The sequence below is a fragment of the Leishmania mexicana genome, chromosome 25 (genome assembly GCF_000234665.1).
Source record: "Leishmania mexicana MHOM/GT/2001/U1103 complete genome, chromosome 25".
Lineage (NCBI taxonomy): Eukaryota > Euglenozoa > Kinetoplastea > Trypanosomatida > Trypanosomatidae > Leishmania > Leishmania mexicana.
In genome coordinates, this window is record NC_018329.1 from 210,636 (window position 1) to 229,229 (window position 18,594).

The 18,594-nt window shown below is 60.4% G+C and overlaps 6 protein-coding genes across 6 annotated transcripts; all 6 read right to left on the reverse strand.

Moving 5' to 3' along the window:
• Positions 1-541: 541 nt before the first annotated feature.
• LMXM_25_0620 (RNA polymerase I second largest subunit,putative) lies at positions 542-5,389 on the reverse strand (the record flags this gene model as incomplete). The annotated part of the gene is made up of 1 exon (XM_003876066.1): positions 542-5,389. The coding sequence occupies one exon, from the start codon at positions 5,387-5,389 to the stop codon at positions 542-544; it is 4,848 nt and encodes a 1,615-aa protein (XP_003876115.1).
• A 1,204-nt stretch (positions 5,390-6,593) lies between these two features.
• On the reverse strand, positions 6,594-7,499 carry LMXM_25_0630 (conserved hypothetical protein; the record flags this gene model as incomplete). The annotated part of the gene is made up of 1 exon (XM_003876067.1): positions 6,594-7,499. The coding sequence occupies one exon, from the start codon at positions 7,497-7,499 to the stop codon at positions 6,594-6,596; it is 906 nt and encodes a 301-aa protein (XP_003876116.1).
• A 792-nt stretch (positions 7,500-8,291) lies between these two features.
• On the reverse strand, positions 8,292-8,780 carry LMXM_25_0640 (conserved hypothetical protein; the record flags this gene model as incomplete). Its single annotated transcript, XM_003876068.1, has 1 exon — positions 8,292-8,780. The coding sequence occupies one exon, from the start codon at positions 8,778-8,780 to the stop codon at positions 8,292-8,294; it is 489 nt and encodes a 162-aa protein (XP_003876117.1).
• A 500-nt stretch (positions 8,781-9,280) lies between these two features.
• On the reverse strand, positions 9,281-11,263 carry LMXM_25_0650 (conserved hypothetical protein; the record flags this gene model as incomplete). The annotated part of the gene is made up of 1 exon (XM_003876069.1): positions 9,281-11,263. One exon carries the CDS (start codon positions 11,261-11,263, stop codon positions 9,281-9,283), a length of 1,983 nt encoding a protein of 660 aa, XP_003876118.1.
• A 758-nt stretch (positions 11,264-12,021) lies between these two features.
• LMXM_25_0660 (conserved hypothetical protein) lies at positions 12,022-12,309 on the reverse strand (the record flags this gene model as incomplete). Its single annotated transcript, XM_003876070.1, has 1 exon — positions 12,022-12,309. The coding sequence occupies one exon, from the start codon at positions 12,307-12,309 to the stop codon at positions 12,022-12,024; it is 288 nt and encodes a 95-aa protein (XP_003876119.1).
• Positions 12,310-15,252: 2,943 nt separating this feature from the next.
• Positions 15,253-17,160, reverse strand: LMXM_25_0670 (putative epsin; the record flags this gene model as incomplete). The annotated part of the gene is made up of 1 exon (XM_003876071.1): positions 15,253-17,160. One exon carries the CDS (start codon positions 17,158-17,160, stop codon positions 15,253-15,255), a length of 1,908 nt encoding a protein of 635 aa, XP_003876120.1.
• Positions 17,161-18,594: the final 1,434 nt, after the last annotated feature.

The window sequence follows — 18,594 nt, forward strand, 5'->3', positions numbered from 1 at the left end:
GGGGGCAGCGAAGGAGCGCGGGTGCGGTCCTGGCATACAGAAAAAGATGGCGCTCCATCTTCTCCCCACCCCACCCCCAACCCCTTTTTTTTCAAGGAGGTGTATGGATGGGTGTGTGTGACACACCTCTCCATGACTTCGCTAGCGCCACCGATTCCTTCGCCCACGTGTCCGAGAGGGTCGCACCTTTCGGAGGTGTGAGCGTGTTGCATGCCTGCCCTTTATTGCTCGTTCGCTGTTACGCGCGTATAGACGACGTCACAGAAGATCACAGGAAGATAAAAAAAGCGCCGATTAACTCGAGATTTTATGGCGCGTCTTTTAGGGGGAGGGGAGAGGCGAGAAGCTGCGTAGACACGCACAAGCAGACAGACACCTCCCGCCGCTCCTGACAAATGGAAACGGACAACCACACACACGCACGCACACAGCGACGAGCGCGAGGCCCACCGAGCCCTCATCAAAGGCTGGCACACGCACACCCCACACGCACAAAGCAGTGTGAGGGAGAAGCAGTGCGCTCCACCTCCGCGGCTCGTCCTCATATAAAGTCGGACAGCTCCGACGTCTTGAGCACGACGCGGATGCCAATGCTCGTCAGCTCCGCCGCCCACAGCCGCAGCACTTGTGGGATCTCCACCATAGCTATCGAGTCGGTGCTCTCGTCTGCGCCGGCGCCGCAGAAGCGGCAGGTGCGCCATGTACCGTACTCAGTGGCATGCCGCTCGTACAGGGAGAGCAAGCTACCGCACCGCGGGCAGATGAATGCCTTTGTCTTGTCTGACACGTGAAGGAGACGGTCAACAACCACTTCACTAATGCCGTGCGATAGCAAGCCGTCCCGCTCCATCTCCCCAACCCGTACGCCGCCGTGGCGCTTGCGGCCCTTCACCGGCTGCCCCGTCTTGGTTACCGCCCGGTACGTGTGCGCGTCCGTACGCGCCCGCGCCTGCCACTTGTCGCTAACCATGTGCCGCAGACGCTGATACCCGCAGATGCCCATGAACACGTCCGCCTTCATCTCTTCACCGCTGATTCCGTCGATCAGGTGCTCGCGGCCGTAGCGGTTGTACCCTGCCTTGACCAGCGCTTCGCCAATCAACTCCGCCACTCGCGGCTGCTCGTCTACCGTCGACCACGCACTGTGATCGATGAAGCGGCCCTCGATGGCACCGACCTTGGCGGTCATGATCTCCAGCACCATACCGACCGTCATGCGCGACGGAAAGGCGTGGGGGTTGATGATGACGTCCGGCGTTATTCCGCTAGCCGTGGCGAAAGGCAGGTCGTGAGAGCGGATGTGCAGCGGCAACGTACCCTTCTGGCCGTGGCGGGACGAGAACTTGTCGCCCACGGTCGGTGGACGCGGGATGCGAAAGATCATGAGCACCGATGTCGGGTCTGGCCCGCTGTACACGAGCGGAATCACCTGCTGGACCCACGCATCTTCGCCCTTGTCGAAGTGGCGCCACTTGGTGGCGTGGTGACGCGTGTACTCGTAGACAGACTTGTTCGTGAACGGGTCCACTCGCTCCACCCGCTTGGCGCAGCAGTACACGTCGTTGTTGTCTCGCAGTCCAGGGTATTTGTGATCTCGATCGAAGGAGAACGCGTCCAGGCTCGCGTTCGCGCGCTTCGGCGGCAGCCCGTTTGCCTCCAGCTCGGCCGTGAATCGCTCGCCCGTGGAGAGCAGGTTGTGGAACACGAAGACGTCGTCCTTGTCGGAGCCCTTGCCGGATGCCGTCACAATCTTGGCGACCGTGACACCGGCCGTCAGCATACCGCGCTGGGCAGCGGTGCTGTTGATGATGACGGCGTCGTCCATGTCGTAGCCGGTGTAGGCGAGAACGGCAATCACGGCGTTGACACCGAGGTTCACGTCGTCGAGGCCGTAGTAGTCCATGGGGAGGGTGCGGCTGATGTAGCGCTGCGGGCAATAGGTGCGGAACAGCTTTGCCTCCTTGCGCCACGCCAGCGCCTGCAGCTGTGTGCCAGAAGATTGCTTGCTGAGGCCGCACTGGAACAGGTTGCGCGGCGAGCAGTTGTGCTCGAAGAAGGGGATCGTCGCTGAGGTGAGGGAGATGAGGTTGGTGCCGTTCTGCTCCATGTACTCATACTTGCGGTTCAGCTGCATGACGGCGTCGAGGGGGTCGCTCGGGACGGCGGCGATATCCAGCCAGCTCTGCTCCCAGGTGCCAATGAACATGAGCGGGAAAGGGAGGTGGGTCGCGTCCTTGCGCACCGACGATTCGAGCCGCTGCACGGGACGCATGAGTCGTCCGCAGTCATAGAAAACGTACAGGCCCGCCGGGTCCTTGTTCTTCGGTGCCACGTACACCACCTCCAGCGTCTGCAGAGGCGACGCATCCTTGCGGCGTACGATGCCGGTCACGTGCACCTGCGAGCGCAGCGTGAGCGCCTTGAGCTGGCGCAGCGTTGTCGCGGCCTCCGCCGCGTCTGCCGGGCTGAGGTACCCAAGCAGCTCGCCTTCCATCCACACCGGCACCGTCTCACAAAGCTGATCCACCACTGTGCTGTGCGTCGCGCGACTGCGCACGCCCGGCACCGCCTTGCGCACTATCTCCCGCAGCTGCGCTGTCATGGCCGCATCCGGTGAGTTCGACGAGATGGTCGACAGACTCAGGTGGTTCAGCACGCCACAGTCCTCGCCGTCGGGGCTTTGCACCATGCAGATAAAGCCGTACGCTTCACACGGGTACTTGCGCACCTCGCTCGAACGCATGTCGGCGATCGTCTTGCCACGGTGCACGCAGCGAAGCTGCTCAAAGAAGCGGTAGAAGTTCAGGTGCTCGGCCATAACCACCCACCCAGACGTCTGCGGGCAGTAAAAGTCCTCCTCGCGGTTGAGGTTCATGTTGCCCGTCACGAGCAGACGGGCAAGCTGATCGAGCGGGTCGCTGCCACCGTGCCGGCCACAAAACTCCGCAAACTGACGCACCTGCCGCATGGTGTCCCCGGCGTCGACGGGGGGCAGAGTGCGCAGGGTGAGGATGCGGCGAAAGAGCGCCGCAGGCAGGTGCCGTGCGAGGCGGTAGACAAAGCCGCGCATGTACCGGTTCAGGCACACCTCGAAGGCACCAATGAGCACCTGCGAAACGGTGAAGAGCTCCTGGTACGCCGGGACGTCGTTGCCCTGATGCTCGACAGCGCCGTCAATGAAGAGGTACAGCTGCCGAGTGATGGCAATCATCACGTCAAACTTGCGGTCCAGCTCGGCGAGAAGAGCGGGCGACAGCCACGCTAACAGCTTCTGCGCAGTGGCGTCAGGGGCAAGATCCGGCGTGGCCACATCACAGCTGTTCAAGTGCGGCAGGACGTGGCGTCGCAGCATGAACATACCGTACCACGCGTCGTGCTGGCACGTCGCACCCTTCGCGTACAGCGGCAGAAAGTGAAACGCAGATGAGTTCTGGTGGTACTCGCGGTACATGCGGCCGAGAACTGTGATGTAGTCGATAAAGTGCCGCAGATCACCGTAGGGCTTGCGGCGGTGGTGCTGGAGGAGTGCCTCGACACGGGCGACGTGGTTGCCATCTGGCATGCCGATCGTCAGCAGCCGCTGAAGCTCCACCGCCGACACGCTCTGCGTACTCATTGCGCTCAGCAGTAGCGGCGCCGGTAGATGCCATACCACCTTGCGCGCGAACGAGAAGATCACCTCGCCCTGCGTTGTGTAGTAGAAGTAGTTCTGCGCTGTCAGTCCGCTTGGCCGCTTGCAGCGAATGACGACAGCCTTGGCGGAAAAGTGCGGGCCCTGCGTGACGAACTTCTCGCGGTAGATGTTGATCGGCACGTTGCAACGCTGCATGAGCAACGCGCGCAGAATGCGCTCGCCGCCGTTCATGATGAAGTAGCCGCCCACCTCTTTCTGCTCCTCCAGTGCGCGGAAGTGGTCGAGGCGAGCGTCGACGTTGCGAAGTGCGCAGCGAGCCCCTTTCACCATCTCCGGGAAGCTCGCGAAGTTCACCCAGAACTGCTCCTTGCTCGGCACAAGGTAGTCGTAGGTGTCGTAGTCGGCAGGAGCAACGCGCAGCTGGCGCATCAGCGCAAAGTACTCCGTGGAAAGGGTGCGCAGCATCAGCGACGACGGCGCCGCGGCACTGGTCGATCCAGCAGCGGCGGCCACCTCGGCTGCCGTGTTCACATCTGGCAAGAAGTGGAAGCCGAGGCGGACGTGGCACGGCTGGCCGTACGTCTCACCGTAGCGGCGGTGATACTGCGGGGTGGCGAAGGGCAGGCAAGCATGGATCGTCTGGTCGTGCAGCCGCTGCACCTCCTCAATCGCCTCCGCCTCGCGCAGGCGCTTTGTCTGCATCAGCGCCGCAAGATCGTGGCTACCGGAGGCGGCACGAGTGAAGATGCTCTGTTCCTCTTCCAGCCATGCTTGCTGAACACGATCCAGCTGGCGCAGGGCGTGGCTGATCCGCCCCTTCATGATCGTGAACTCGCGACGCTGCACCTCTGCCTGCTGCCTTTGCTGACCCTCTGCAGCAACCTCGCCCACCAACTGGCACTCCTGCAGCGCGATGTCTGCAGCGTGCAGACGGTTCTCGACTTTGGTGATCTGATGCCGCGCATGCTCAAGCACGATGCGAGCCGACCGCGCTGGCCGCACGCCGACCGCAACGTCTAGCAGCACCGCCGAACACACACCGATTGGCGTAGCCTTCTGAGACGCATCCGTCATGACGGGGCCGGTGTAGAAGGCGCCTTCACTCTGCATCTCCCTCACAAATGCCTCGACACGCAGCGTCATGAAGGCGTCGAACTCGTCGATATGAAAAGCAACGAGGTCCGCCAGAAGATCGACGTTAACGCGACTCAGCTGCTCGTTGGGGCGCTCTGCCAGGAGCGCGGACAGCTCCTCCAGCTCCACCATGGCCTCTTGCATGTGATGATGCTGCATGCCCTCGTAAATGCATGTCGCCGTCGCGGAAGTGTTCGCCGTGTCGCGCACCACCTCCTGCACGGTGTTCATGAGCTGCCTCGCCTCCTTCGCAATGTACTTCAGCTGCTGCGGGCCGCCGGTCTCTGGGGTGCCGATGTGGCTACGGCTGAACTCGAGCCTCGACAGTTTCTTGCGGAGTCGCTCAAAGAACGACGTGACGGACACCTCGGACGCCTGATCAAGCGCTGCGGTGTGATACTGCCGCTCACAAATATACTTCAGCCGAGTAATGGAGTTGCGGATGTGTTGCAGGCGCTCCATTGCCGTCATCTTCATGGGTGGGGCGCGTGGCTCATGGATGCAGACAGCGCCGGTGCGACGGTGACGGCTCGAGGACACAGTGCTGTGGCTCGTTACCATCGACTCCCCCGCTGAGGAGGAGAGCGACTTCGCGCTATAGTGTGATGAGCGAGACGACATGGCTGGCGCACATTCTAGGTGGTGCGAGAGAGAGAGAGAAAAGAATGTCGGCGGAGATGCCGCTCACACACTGGCCAAGATACGCAAGCGGGGAATGGCGAGAGAGACGCGGACCGCAACAACACGTCCCACGAGAGAAATGTGTGTTGCTATCCACGTTGGCGGAAGTGAGAGAAACACAAAAGAAGATGGGGCGAAAGGAGTTTTCTTAGTAGTTAAGCGGCTGCAGAGCCCTCAGCTATACGCCGACTTGCACTCACGCGCACAGACTGGACAGACGACAGCGGCTCGCGGCGGCACTTGCAAGGACGACTCTCTCTCTCCGCCACCGTGATACGCGCGTCTTGTTCCCCTCCCCCGCCTGCGTGGCGCTCGTGCCCCTCCACCTCCTCTACGATTTTGTTTATGCTTTGCGGCCTCGTGCGAGCTGTGGCGCTGGGATAGCGATAGTGAGGAGGTTCGTTGGTCCACGGCGTACACCGCGTACGAGAGCGATCGATGGAGGGCCAGTGTTCACTGGGCAGAGAAGGCAAGATAGAAGGAAGAGATGAGCGTGACTTGGGGTTTAGATGCGCATACGTTCGCCAATGTGTGTGCATATTGGGGCGCAAGAGGGGAAGAGGACGAGGGCGGTGGCTGACGGGAGACACAGACACATCCAACCGTGAAAAGAGCCCCAGGTACATGGAAAAGCAGCTGCGGTAATGTCCGTTGGGGTGTAAATGGTCCTTGCGTAAAACGGTGGTCAGCAACGAATGTCGGTGCACAAGAGCCGTGAGAGGGGGAGAAAATAAACTATGAAAAGAGTGCACACAAGAGCTACATCCATTCACGGCTTGATCGTAGGTGCGCGGCGTTGCATCCGCCCGCCCGCCCCCCCCTCCCTCCCTCATGTGGTCTACCTTTCTGCGGTGTTGCGGGTATTCTCTGCTTTGCTTCTCTTCTCCTGGGTGTTCATGTGGGTAAATTAGATGGGACGTGCACGGAGAAACAGCAGTAGAAGCAACCCGTCAACCACTCATCCCTCACAACCACTAGCGGAGAAGGTTCAGGCGGACAGAGCCGCGTGAGCCGTGTCTCCAACGTGCAGCCACCGTGTCGCTACCCGTAAGCGCACACGTCCTTGCGCTGGTCTGCAGTGGGGAGGGGGGGCTCCTGCTCGGATCTCATCACCACCCCCCGCTCCACAAGCACACGAGAGATACTACCACTTCGCGTAGTTCACGTACTGCAGCGTCAGCGCCGTGCACATAATGGTGAAGCAGACGTTAATCGGGATCCAGTTGTATCGAGCAAACACACCAAACATGTACAGCATCCGCGGCACGTCAATGAAGAGGAACTTGGGCAGTCGGCCACCCTCCGTTTTGTACATGTAGTTCAGCAGTTTTATCTGCTGCGCCACATCCCGCTTCCCGCGGATCATGCGGAAGATCGGGGCGTATGTGACGAAGGTGCGCCGGATGTGCTTGGCCAACATCTCATCCACCACGCGGATCGCCTTGTCATAGTCGTCGTTCAGGCAGTAGACGCGCACCATCTGGTTCGCCAACTCCCGCTGCACAATCTTCGGCTGCGCCACGGAGCAGTCCATGAGCTCCTCGTACAGTTCCTCCGCCTGGAAGACCGTCATCTTGCCCCGTTCCACGTCGTAGCTAACGAGACTGAAAAGTGGCACCAAGTGGTGGGCCGCCAGGCCGGACAACACATGAGGGTGCTCGCGCAGACCACCCTCGTGGAACCACAGTGTATGGATGGACGGCCGCACCTCCTTGTTCATGAGATGCTTGTCGAGGAAGTTCTCCGCGTTTCGAATGCCGAGCGCCAGCTGCGACAGCGTGACGGAGATCTGATTCTCTGTCCGCTGGAGGGCGAGCGCGTTTTCGATAAGCACGATCTGGTCCATGCGGTTGAAAAGCACCGGTGGAAGAGGCTTGTCCAGCCCCACAGCCCGTAGCGGCGCTTGTGGACGCATAAACTTAAAGTGGTCGTAGCCGGCGCGAATGGTCGGGACGCCGCCGACCAGTAAGGGTCCTACGGGGTAGCGGCTCACCCCCATCCACGGCTCCACATCCATGTGGCCTCGGCGCAGTAGTCGACAGGTGTGCATCCTGCATGTACAAACTACGCTTGACCTTGCGTGAGAGAGAGGAGGCCGACAGAAAAACTAAAAAGGTAGGACCGCAAGCTGTGTGTGGTTAGCTTGCGTGTGCGAGGTAGTGGTGGCGATGCAGCCATGCCCGTTCCCGTTTCGCCAGCTCCTACCCACGGCCGCCGGATTGCGTGTGTGCGTGCGCCGGCGATGGCAAGCAGGGGGCAGGACGAGAAGAGAGAGAAAGAGGGAGAGGGGGTGAGCAGTCGCAGAGCGCAGACGAAAAACGGCGGAGCGCGGCACAAAGATGCAAGACCCACCGTCTGCGTGGGCGTGTGTGTGGGGGGGGGGGGTACGTGTGCGCGCATCGCGTTACGTGTACAGACATGAAGCGCGTACTGAGACGCACATCGTGGTTGCTGCCTCGCTCACCTGTGTCTCGCCGGTTCTTTGTTGTACAACTCTCTTGCCCTCTCTGCGCTACGCGACCTTGATGCCGGGACCTGCTGCCCCCTTCCCCACCTATCCGCCAGTGTGTCAGGGGTGGCCCGCGGAGAGACATGTATGATGCGAGCGGGCGGAGAACTGTGCAGAGGCACAGGCACAGCACGGGATCACGCCGCATTCCCTCGCGTGGTTTTTCTTACGTAGATGTGGGTGGCTTAGCAGATTTTTGACGTCCTTTCACAGGCACCACGGAAAGAAAAGAACGAGAGGAGTCGCGACGCCTCAGCTGCTGCAGTACCAGCCCTCGTGCATCTCTCTCTCTTCTCGTGCGCCACCCGTCAGGAGGGAGGGGGGAGAGATTCCCTACAGGGGGGGCACCGACTTGCTCATCACTTCCGCCTCAATTCGCGTGGCGAGCAGCGCCGCCTCGTCGTACAGCTCCACCATGCGTCGGCCCAGCTCCGCGCTTTCGGTGGCCACAGCCGCGATCTCCTGATCGAGCAACGCTACCGGAACATCGATGATGTTCCCGGAAGCATCCTGGCCACCACCGAGCTGGACAATGGCCGCGCGGAGGGCAGCCCGCTGCGGTGCCAGCTGCCGACGCACAAGCTCGTGAATGCGGCGCCGCTCAAGTGCTGTTTCACGCTCTACCTGTTGGATCAACGTGTCCGGCATTCCGCCGTGATGGCTTCCATCGACAGCAGGGTCACCCAGCTCGCCGTCTTTCTCTCTGGCACCGTCCCACAGGCTCTGCGGCATGGCATCCTCAGTTGCAGCCTGCAGCACACTCTGGAGTGCCACCACGTACGCATAGAGCTCCCGCTCGGCGCGCACGACAGCCTCGGACATGATCAGGGCACCTATGGCAACAACGATCGATGGTGACCTCCTAGAATCACACACGCGCATACCGAGACACAGGCGCAGCGAGGGATGCGCGTGATAGCAGGAACAGGAGTAGAGATAAAGAAGGAGAAGACAGGCCGACAGAACAAAGGAAAAGGAGTGGAGGTGAGTGCGAGCCATCATTCAACGCGCGGGCGAGTCGGCGATGTGCCTTGTGAAATGAGAAGACCCCGCCCCCGCCCCCGCCCCCCATTCACACAGCACGCACGCACAGACACGCACTCGGCTCTGGGAAAGCGTGTCTCTCCGCGTTTCCCGCCTTTTCCGCCGTTCTCTTCGCCTCCCCGACTTCATTGGCACTGGCTCGCTGTACCTGCTAAGACTCCGTTGTTGGCCTCTTCTCGGAGCACGCACACACACACACCTACGCACACACAAGGCATCAGCTCTGCCGCCACTCTGCCAATCTTGTGTGTGTGTGTGTGTGTACGTGCGCGCGCGCTTCACATCACAACACACTTCTGCATTTGATCTGCCTTGAGCGCCGCCTTCGCCTTCCCCGTCAAGCTCTGTAGTCGCTGCAACTCGTCCTTCACCGCAGCCTCGGCGCCAGGCAAATCCGCGGGGCACAGCAGCAGCACATCCCCGTTTTGTAGCGTCACCGGAGTGGACGAGGTGGGGGTTCTCGCGCGGCCACTCCATAAGCAGGCTAGCCCTCCCTCGGTGCCCGCCGCTGCCGAAGAGGCGCCGCTGCCGCTGCCAAGACGATACACAGAGAACGTGTTGAGCGCGGCCCTGGCGTCGCGGTGCTGCGCCATTTGCTGCTCCCCAAACTCCTCGCGCAGGCGATCCACCACACGGGCAAGCGGCCAGTCGCGGCCAAGCGCGATGCACATGGGCATCAAGGCCACAGGCATGGCGGCATCCGCGACGAAAACCGCTACGACAACGCGCGGGGCAGTAGCAGGGCGAATCGCCGAAGCGCCACACGGACTCAGCTTACTGTTGAAGAAGTCGAAGCTGTTCAGCGGTGGTGCGTGTCGAAACGGCCACACAGACGCGACCGGCGAAGGTGTCACGTTGCCAGCCACATCGATAACGGTAGAAGGCGGAGTAACATCACCCTCACCGTTGGGTACCGGCTCCAGCAGCGCCCCCGCCTCCGGTGCAGAGGCCCCGGTGCAATCCTCCGGTGGCTGAGAGTCGCGCCCTTCAGCTTTGCCTGCTGCCGCATCTGCGGCACCCACACTGGCTTCTTGAGTGTCTGCCGCGGTACGGCGGAGCAGCTGCTGATGTTGAAGATACAGACGCGTGGCGAGCGCCTTGACGCGGTCATCGCGGTGGGCAGACGTCGACGGGGCAGCAGTCGAGGAGGAGGGTGCCGACGGGGAGGCGACCATCCCGTACAGGACTCTTATCAAAAGACGCTGCAAAGCCACCACCTCCTCTGGAGCCGTGTGCTCTGCCGCGGTGGCGTCGGTGAGGCTCAACAGCACCGCCGCATTCACCATCGGTGCTTTCCGGAGAATAGCATCGACCGGGAGCTGCACCAGCGACAGCGCTGGCACGCGGCGCGATGTTGACCTGACAGCACCCGCACTGTCAGTGGCGGTGGCAACGGGGGCCACACTGAACAAAGTCGCGTGCGCTGAGGAGACCCACTCCGACCACCCAGACGACATCATCCACCCGGCCGCCTCGCTATCCTGCTCCTGCTTCACTGTGGGCACCGATGCATCTCGCAGAAACCCCACGAGTCGATCGCGTAGCTGACCGACTGACATCTCCGTCGCCACAATTAAGCTGCAGACGCCGATGGTATAGGTGGACGCTTCGCCACCAACCACCGCGGGTCCTATGAGGTTCGTCGATGCGGCGGTGGCAGGGGCAATGATGAGCGCCAGCACATCCGTCCGGCGGCTACGGTATCCGACAGGGGCGAGCACGAGAGGGTGTGCTGGCGTGAACGGGGCGCACAACGCCGCAACAGGATCGACTGTCGTCACGCCGTTCCTGTCCTGCTGTCCCAAGGAGACGGCGCGCCGATTTTCTCTCCGCTGCTGCAGCGCCTTCGGTGCGACGTCTTCGTGACCGTGAAAGCGGTGGGCGGCGCAGTAGCAGTCCCCGCACTGAGGGCATGGCGCCAGAGCGCACAGTACGGACTGGCACACAACACATCGATGATGTAGAGCGGGGGGCGCGCTTGACGTCAGTGCCTCGCCAGCTTCGGTAAGCGTTAGCAGCGCCTCTTGCGGAGGCGTGCACAGCGGGGCGGAACTTGACATCGCAGCGTCCCCCGCTGCTTTTTGGAGTGGGAACGTAGATGACACACCAGGAGCGGTGGGCGCGACGTGTGCCGGAATGTGGTGGCAAGTTGCGTGCGCCGCACAAAATGTGCCGCAACACCACGCGCAAGCGTACGGCAAGAAGTCGAACTCGCCGCACTCCACGCACGGTGCCCCATCTCCTTCGCAATCCATACTCATGGCAACGAGCACTCAGACAGATACAAGCACAGGTGCAGCTACATCGGGAGAAACACAGCAACACAGGTGGTGCCTTTCAGGCAACCCGCAGGCGCCGAAGGTACCGTGAGCGGGTATTTGAGAGGAGGAGGGTAACGTGACCAGAGAAAGAGGTGGAAGCGCACGCAAGCGGACGGAGAAAACAGCGATGAAGGGCAGCAGGAGGGAGGGGGTGGGGGTGGATGGAGTCACCTGCGGCGGCAGCGGTGTGCGCGTGCTCCTGTAGGAATTAAGATGGGGAGGGGGAGGAGGCACAGACGACAGAGATGTGGTGAAAGAAGAGAGGAGCGAGACGACGGAGGCGCAACACGCGCACAGCAGGGCAGACGCAACCACCGCCGCAATCACATGCGTGCCCTCCTCCCTCAAGAGCTGCCGAAGAAGCGGCGAGGAGAGAGAGACCAGGAGGCAGGAGGAGGAACGTTGGCGGGCGCGAGTGAGCAAGTATCCCCTCGCTTTCGCTCTTCGTCCATGGGTAATGGCGCTTTTTAGTTTCCTCCGGCCTTGACGGCGCCTATGCCTTCTGCTTGTTTACCTTGCGAGGGGGGATACGCCGGTACAGCAACAAAACTCATCCACAGAGAAAGAGAGAGGGAGAGAGAGCCAAGCAGGCGTGTATGCGTCCACTTGACCACACACGCACACACATAAAGAAGGCGAGGGAGCAATGCATGTGCACATAAGCGCAAGCAGAAGCACCCGATGCTCTTCTCACGCATCTAGTACCACCGCCAGCGCTCCAGGCGGTTGTACTTGTGGATGAACTCCTTCGTGTACACCTGGGCCGGGTAGTAATTCTTCTCCTGGTAGTGCGAGTACTGCGGCATGTACGCAGCGTGGTAGAGGTAGACACAGATGGCCATGGGTGAGAAACCTAGGAAGAACACCGGCACAAACGTGTCGCTCATCGTCCATTGATGCGGCGGGTTGAACCAACGACCCGAGTGAGGAGGGGCGAAAAGGTTCGACGTGGCATGGCCACGAGATATGCAAGTGCGGCGCAGCATGGCGGCTGTGTGTGTGTGTGTACGGCGACACCGAGAGAAACGAACCGAGAAGGGGGCAGATGTGGGTGAGGAGCCAACAAGGGCAAAACGACAGCGGTACTCGGCTGCCGGTACGAGAGATAAGGGAGGGGAGGGGCGGCTGCAGCACGGCCTCTCCAGCCAGTCCTGCAAACACGTCTTTCGTCACTCAGCCTCGACTCTCTTCCGCTGCTTACACCTCAGAAGCGTCCGGCGAGCCTACCCCTCCCCCTGGACAGGATCCCAAAGCCGGAGAGGGGGTGCCTTTCGTGTCAGAAAAGTGGGCTGAAATCCACTAGACTGCCAGGGCCTTGCTACTCTCACGCCGACGCACACAGAAGCCTCCCAAGAGACGAGCACGCACAGTGGTCTGTGGCCGAGTGAGAGAGACGGCAAGGCAGGGACATGTAAGCCACGTCGCACAGATGTGTGCTTACATCTTTTGTTTCTCAGTTGCCCAGAAAACGGCGCAACAACGCAGCGGTGACGTCGACACAGCACCACATGCATCCATAATAACAGAAGACGGCGAGCACATCTCCAGGCATTGCAACGACAACAAGCAAAGAAAACACAAAAGAAGAAAGAGGCGAGGAAAAACGGGGTGGAGGAGGAGAGAGAACGACCATCCAGACGACGCACGACGAGCAGCGTCCAGAAGGGGGAGGGGGAGAAGGCAGACAGAAATACAGGCACCAGAGGGCACGGTCTTTTTTTTCTGCTTTGTAGCGTGTTGATTGCCATACAGCATGTGCCCAACTCTACGCTACCCCGACAGACCACAGGCCCCATCCGCGCTGTTCAAAGCAGCCGTAGGCACGCATTACAGCACTGCGCTGACCCATCCATTTGAGCACGGCCTCGGCCCCACACTCGACCCACCCACCCGCTGAGCAGGTCGCCTCACAGCCGCTCCACCTCTCCTGCCGGTTGCCGCCTGGTGCATCTCCCTCGAGATGGCTGAGGCTCCCCCACCAGCAGGCACCGAGGACCGGGTGGGCTGCACTCGAGTTACGTTGGCACTCCGACCATCATGTGGGTGGCGCAGGCCTGTTTATTGTCGCAGCTCTCTCCGACGCAGCACCATCCAGGACCCGACCGCTGACATGAGCAGCGGGTACATCGCTCTGACCTCCCCACGTCGTAGGTGCTTGACCATGTCAGTACTGGAAGTGGTCAGGCGTTGGAGGGAGCAAGATGCCTGCTTGACACCCCCCCCACAGAGTGGGTGTACCGGGCCCTCGGACACCACTCTCTCAGGTGTGCCCCTACCCCGTCGTCAGGAGGCGGGGTGGGGGCGCGAAGTGAGACAAAGAGCAGCAGAGAATGTCATCGATTCAGGCAAGCGTGCTCTCTGGCGATCGTGCGTGAGCGCGGCACACTACGGCGAGATGTCGGTACAGTTCGTCCGCTTTCCCATCTCGCAAAAGAGGAAAGTTGTTCATGTGCGCACATCGGTGAGTATCGTGGGTAGCAATACCGGAAACATGGTGCGTGTATGTGTATCGCCATCAAGGCACACGCGCAAATATCCGTACGCCTCGATTTGCTGTCGAGGCAGGAAGTGGCATACAGTGAAAGCTAGAAAAGGAAAAAGACGTGTCTGTATGGCCCACTGCGCTCTCTTAGCTTCAGTGCATAGGTGTTGCGACGGAAGAAAGGGTGTGCCGTCAGCTTGGCAGGATTAACGCACAGACGTACGGAAAAGGGACGCCACCGCGAAAGCAACGAGTGCCACACGCACCCAGATACACAGCTAACAGACCCGCTCACATGCACAACCGCCGCACAGGCATCCTCAAAAGGAAAAACCGCGCAAGGCAAGTAAAACAAGCTAAAAAAGGGGGACGGAGAACGGAGACGAGCGACGACGATACCAGACAACGAGGAACCTCGCTCCGGTAACACCCTTCCGCAGCAGCAATCAACTAACGCAGCCGTCGTGCAACGACGGCGCACACCGTCAAACTCACCAGTCGAGACACTCTCGCACGACACAACACAGCAGAAAAGGAGAGAAGCGGGAGCGAAAAAAAAAGCCAATAAGGAAAATGAAAGAGCATCGAGCATCAGAAGCGCTTCAGCCAAAGCGACGCACACGCGTACAGGAGCACACACACACACAGAGAGAGGAGAGCACAGGCACACACCGAGATACAAAGGAAAGACGGAAACATAAAAAGAAAAACAAAGAGTTGGAGGTATGTATGTATGTGTGTGTGTGTGCGTGTGCGTGCGTATCTTCCGGGGTTTCTCACTCTCCCACACACGCACAAACACACACACATACATACACATACAAGCGCAGCAGACACGCAAAACGGCTGCGGTGCACTGGGAAAGATAGCCATACAAAGGTGAAAGAACAAGAGAAAAACACCAGGACGTCAGCGTAGATTACGACCACCGTGGTAGATTATGTGACAACGACGCCGAATACGTGAGTGGCCTCCATCTGCACACACATACACACACAGCACACAAACTCCGTCCCCCTTTGCGAGCCTTCCACTTGGTGCGCTATCATTCCTAACCCTGTGCCCTCCCAACCACCCCAACCCCCTCTCCCCTCTCGCGCCGTCTGCGCGCTTTTCCTCCTTTTTTTTCGTCGTCCTGCATGACGCCTCACACGCATGTGTGCATAAGCTCATCATTATCGCATCCCATATATGAGGTCCATGGTGAGCACGGAGGCGACTCGAGGGAAGGGGAGAGGCTCAGCTGCATTCAAAAGGTACACCCGCGGAAAACGACCGACAGACTCGACAGCGTTAGTGGACAACATGCAGCAAGAGCTCATCGTCAGCGCCACGTATACATATATGGGCGGTTTGGGTGGGTGGGGGTGTCTCTGTACTAGTGAACGTCGAGGTGATATAGGAAGGGGGCCAGAAAGAGGGCGCACACCAGCGATACTGTGCTCTCTCACTTATGCTGCTGGTTGGAGAACTGCTGCAATGCACCCCACATGTTGTCCATGTTACCCACGCTGCTCGAGCAGTCGACAGTCCTCGTTGTGGTATTTAACGGTGACTGGTCCCACGTATCGGACAGCTGCGGACCTGGTGCAGATGTCTGGGCCCAAGTGCCAGGCTGAGGCTGCTGCTGAAACTTACCCCAAGAGTTCGACGGCTGCTGCTGAGGCTGCCCCCACGAGTTGCCTGTGGAGGCGGTGGTGGATTGTCCCCAAGGGGTGACCTGCTGCTGTTGCGGCAGCGGCATGGACTGTTGCGGTGGCACCATGGACTGCTGCGGTGGCACCATGGACTGTTGCGGTGGCACCATGGACTGCTGCGGTGGCACCATGGACTGTTGCGGTGGCACCATGGACTGTTGCGGTGGCACCATGGGCTGTTGCGGTGGTACCATGGACTGTTGCGGTGGCACCATGGGCTGTTGCAGTGGCACCATGGACTGTTGCGGTGGCACCATGGACTGTTGCGGTGGCACCATGGACTGTTGCGGTGGCACCATGGACTGTTGCGGTGGCACCATGGACTGTTGCGGTGGCACCATGGACTGTTGCGGTGGCACCATGGACTGTTGCGGTGGCACCATGGACTGCTGCGGTGGCACCATGGACTGTTGCGGTGGCACCATGGACTGTTGCGGTGGCACCATGGACTGTTGCGGTGGCACCATGGACTGTTGCGGCCATTGCTGTGGTGCACCCCAAGCGTCGTTGACAGCCTGTGGCTGTCCCCATTGGTTCTGAACGCAGGTCGGTGGTTGTTGGGTCTGGCCCCACGTGTTCTGCTGTGGCGCAAGTCCGGCGCGGGAGTCGAGGAAGGAATCGAAGGGGTCCGCTGACGAGGCAGGGGCGGCGACAGCAGGCTGGGGGAAGAGGGGAGGTGCGAAGAGTTCTTCCAGCGCATTCGTCGCGGGCGGATTGGGCGAGGGGGGCTTTAGTGGCGTGCTGGATGGCTTGTCCGAGTTCAGTGTCGGCAACGCTACACCCTCGCGCCGCGCCCGTTCCTCCTCCTCCTGCTGGAGTCGCATGGCGAGTCTCTCGTCGTCCTCCGCGGTCAACTTCTGGCGGTCAGCCTCGTTCTGGCGCTGGCGGACTTTAGTTGCGTACATCTCCTCCAGTTGCTCGGCCGAAATGCCGCTGCGGCGCTCTTCGTCACGCTGCAAGCGCAGCGCCATCTCCATGTCGAACCGTTCCTGCTCCTCCTTGGTGCGCGGGCGCTGCGGAACCGTTCCAGGGAGCGGCGAGGAGCGGTAGGAGTCATAGGCCTGGCGGGAGCCCTTGCCAGAGCCGCGGTATCGTTCACGATCTTGGCTGCCGCCATACCCACCACCGTAAAAGCCGCCGTGGCCGCCAGCTCCGCTGTTCGGGCCGCCGCCATCGCTAGCGTTGTGGGCGAGCTTCTCCTTGATCTGCGCGGCTACCATGCGCTCCTCGCGCAGCTGCAGGCCATCACTGAGAAGGTCCGCAACCTTCTTTGCCCGCTCCCGCACTGACACGCCGTGATCAACACCCTTGGGGTTAGTGTAGTAGAAGCTGGTGGAAATGGTGCGCATGAGGGGCACCAAGGCGCAGATCTCCGGCAGGAAACGGTCTTCGACGTTCCGGGCGAGATAGTCGATGACGAGCAGCGACTTGTAGCACGGGCGCCAGGACTTGTCGCGGTTGTTGAGGCGGCTGCGCAGTTCGTTCAAGATTTCGGGGCCGCCCCGGGGGTAGGCGTTGCATACGGCATCCATCTGCGGCCCCGTCGGCCCCCATTTTTCATCGTTGGTCGCCTCGTGCACAATCGTGACGTACTCGCTCCTTGTGGCCATCACTCGGCCCCACTCCTTCACAGACCACAGCTGCTGTGTAAAGTTCATATCCGCCCTTTTCGATGGTTAAACGGTCGTCGTCGTCGAGTTCGACTCTCCGGGTGTACGCGCTTAGACGCGAGCCTGGAGGAGGAGGAGGAGGGGAGGAAGAATACAGCGGTATACAGATGATGCACTCTCTCTCTAGCTGGAACGAGCAGGGAGTTCAACGCGGTGAAAGGTAAGAGTCTGCTGTTCCGAGAGAGTGCAGGAGGCGCAGATACTCTTCCGACACACACACACACACAGAAACGCGGAGAGATGGAGTAACAGAGAATGCACGAAGCCTTGCCACCACGCTCGGGCTGGTGCACAGAGGAGGAGTTCTACCTCACTTCTACACTTCGATAATAAGAAAACAAAAGGGAGATAAGCGTCTGCTGATGCGCGTGTGCGGGTGTGCCAATCTGGCCTTGAGTTCCTCCTCGCCCCCTTGTAGTGGCCTTCAAGAGGGCAATGACCTTTCTCTTACGTGGGGAGAAGATCGCTCGCCTGTTGCGCTGCTGTTTCCTGCTGTGTATACGTGTACACCCCAGTGTGGCAAGCAGAGAGAGACACACGCGCGCAGGCAGAGACAGAGGGGGGAGGGGTGGATGGAAACAAGGGGGCTGGTCCTATGTGGAAGAGAGAGCGCGAGAGAGCGGCAAACGTTCGACTCTTTGAAAGAAAGAGGTGGACGGAGATGTGCAGAGAGGCACTGCAGAGTGGGGGGAGGGAGGGGGAAAGGTGAGGGGAAGAGAAAGGAGGGGGAGAGCTGGGCGTGACGTTCACGCAGTTGTGTGTGTGTGTGTGTGATGGAAACGGGTCCAATGAGGGGAGGAGGAGAGGGCAAGAAGTGAGAAGCGGCACAGAGAAGAGAGAAGCGAGGTGAGGTGGCATTCTGGAGGGAGGGGGAGGGGGAGGGGCAAGTCGTACAGATATGTACGAAATAGGGAAACAGAGAAGTGACAGGGATAGCAAAGCAGAGAAGAGGGAGTCAAGCACACCACTTTCGGCTTCCTCATACCCCTCGTTGGTGCTCCTCCTCATTCTCTCATCAGCTCCGTCATGTGGATGCTTCTTCTGTATCATGCCTGCCATCCAGAAGAGCCACTACTTTACAGCCGCAGCACAAGAGGTGCTGCCGGTGCGACAAACAACGGCGCGTCAAGTGCTGTCCACGCCGTCCTTCTTGTCATCGCCATCTTCGATTGGGTTGCTTGCTGGAAGTGAGGCCTCCGCCCCTTGTGAGTTCGAAATCAGAACACAGGTAATCGCGCACCGAGAGAATGGAACAGGGAGCACAAAAAGAAGAGAGCGACGCAGACACGCAGCACACCACCGATCCCACCAATGAGTCCCTGCCTGCCAGCGGCGGGAAAAGGGTGCCCGTCATACGGGCAAAGAAAAAGAGGGCCCGGCCGATACAGACCCGAAAGCCAGAGGCGTGATGGTGGGCCGTGT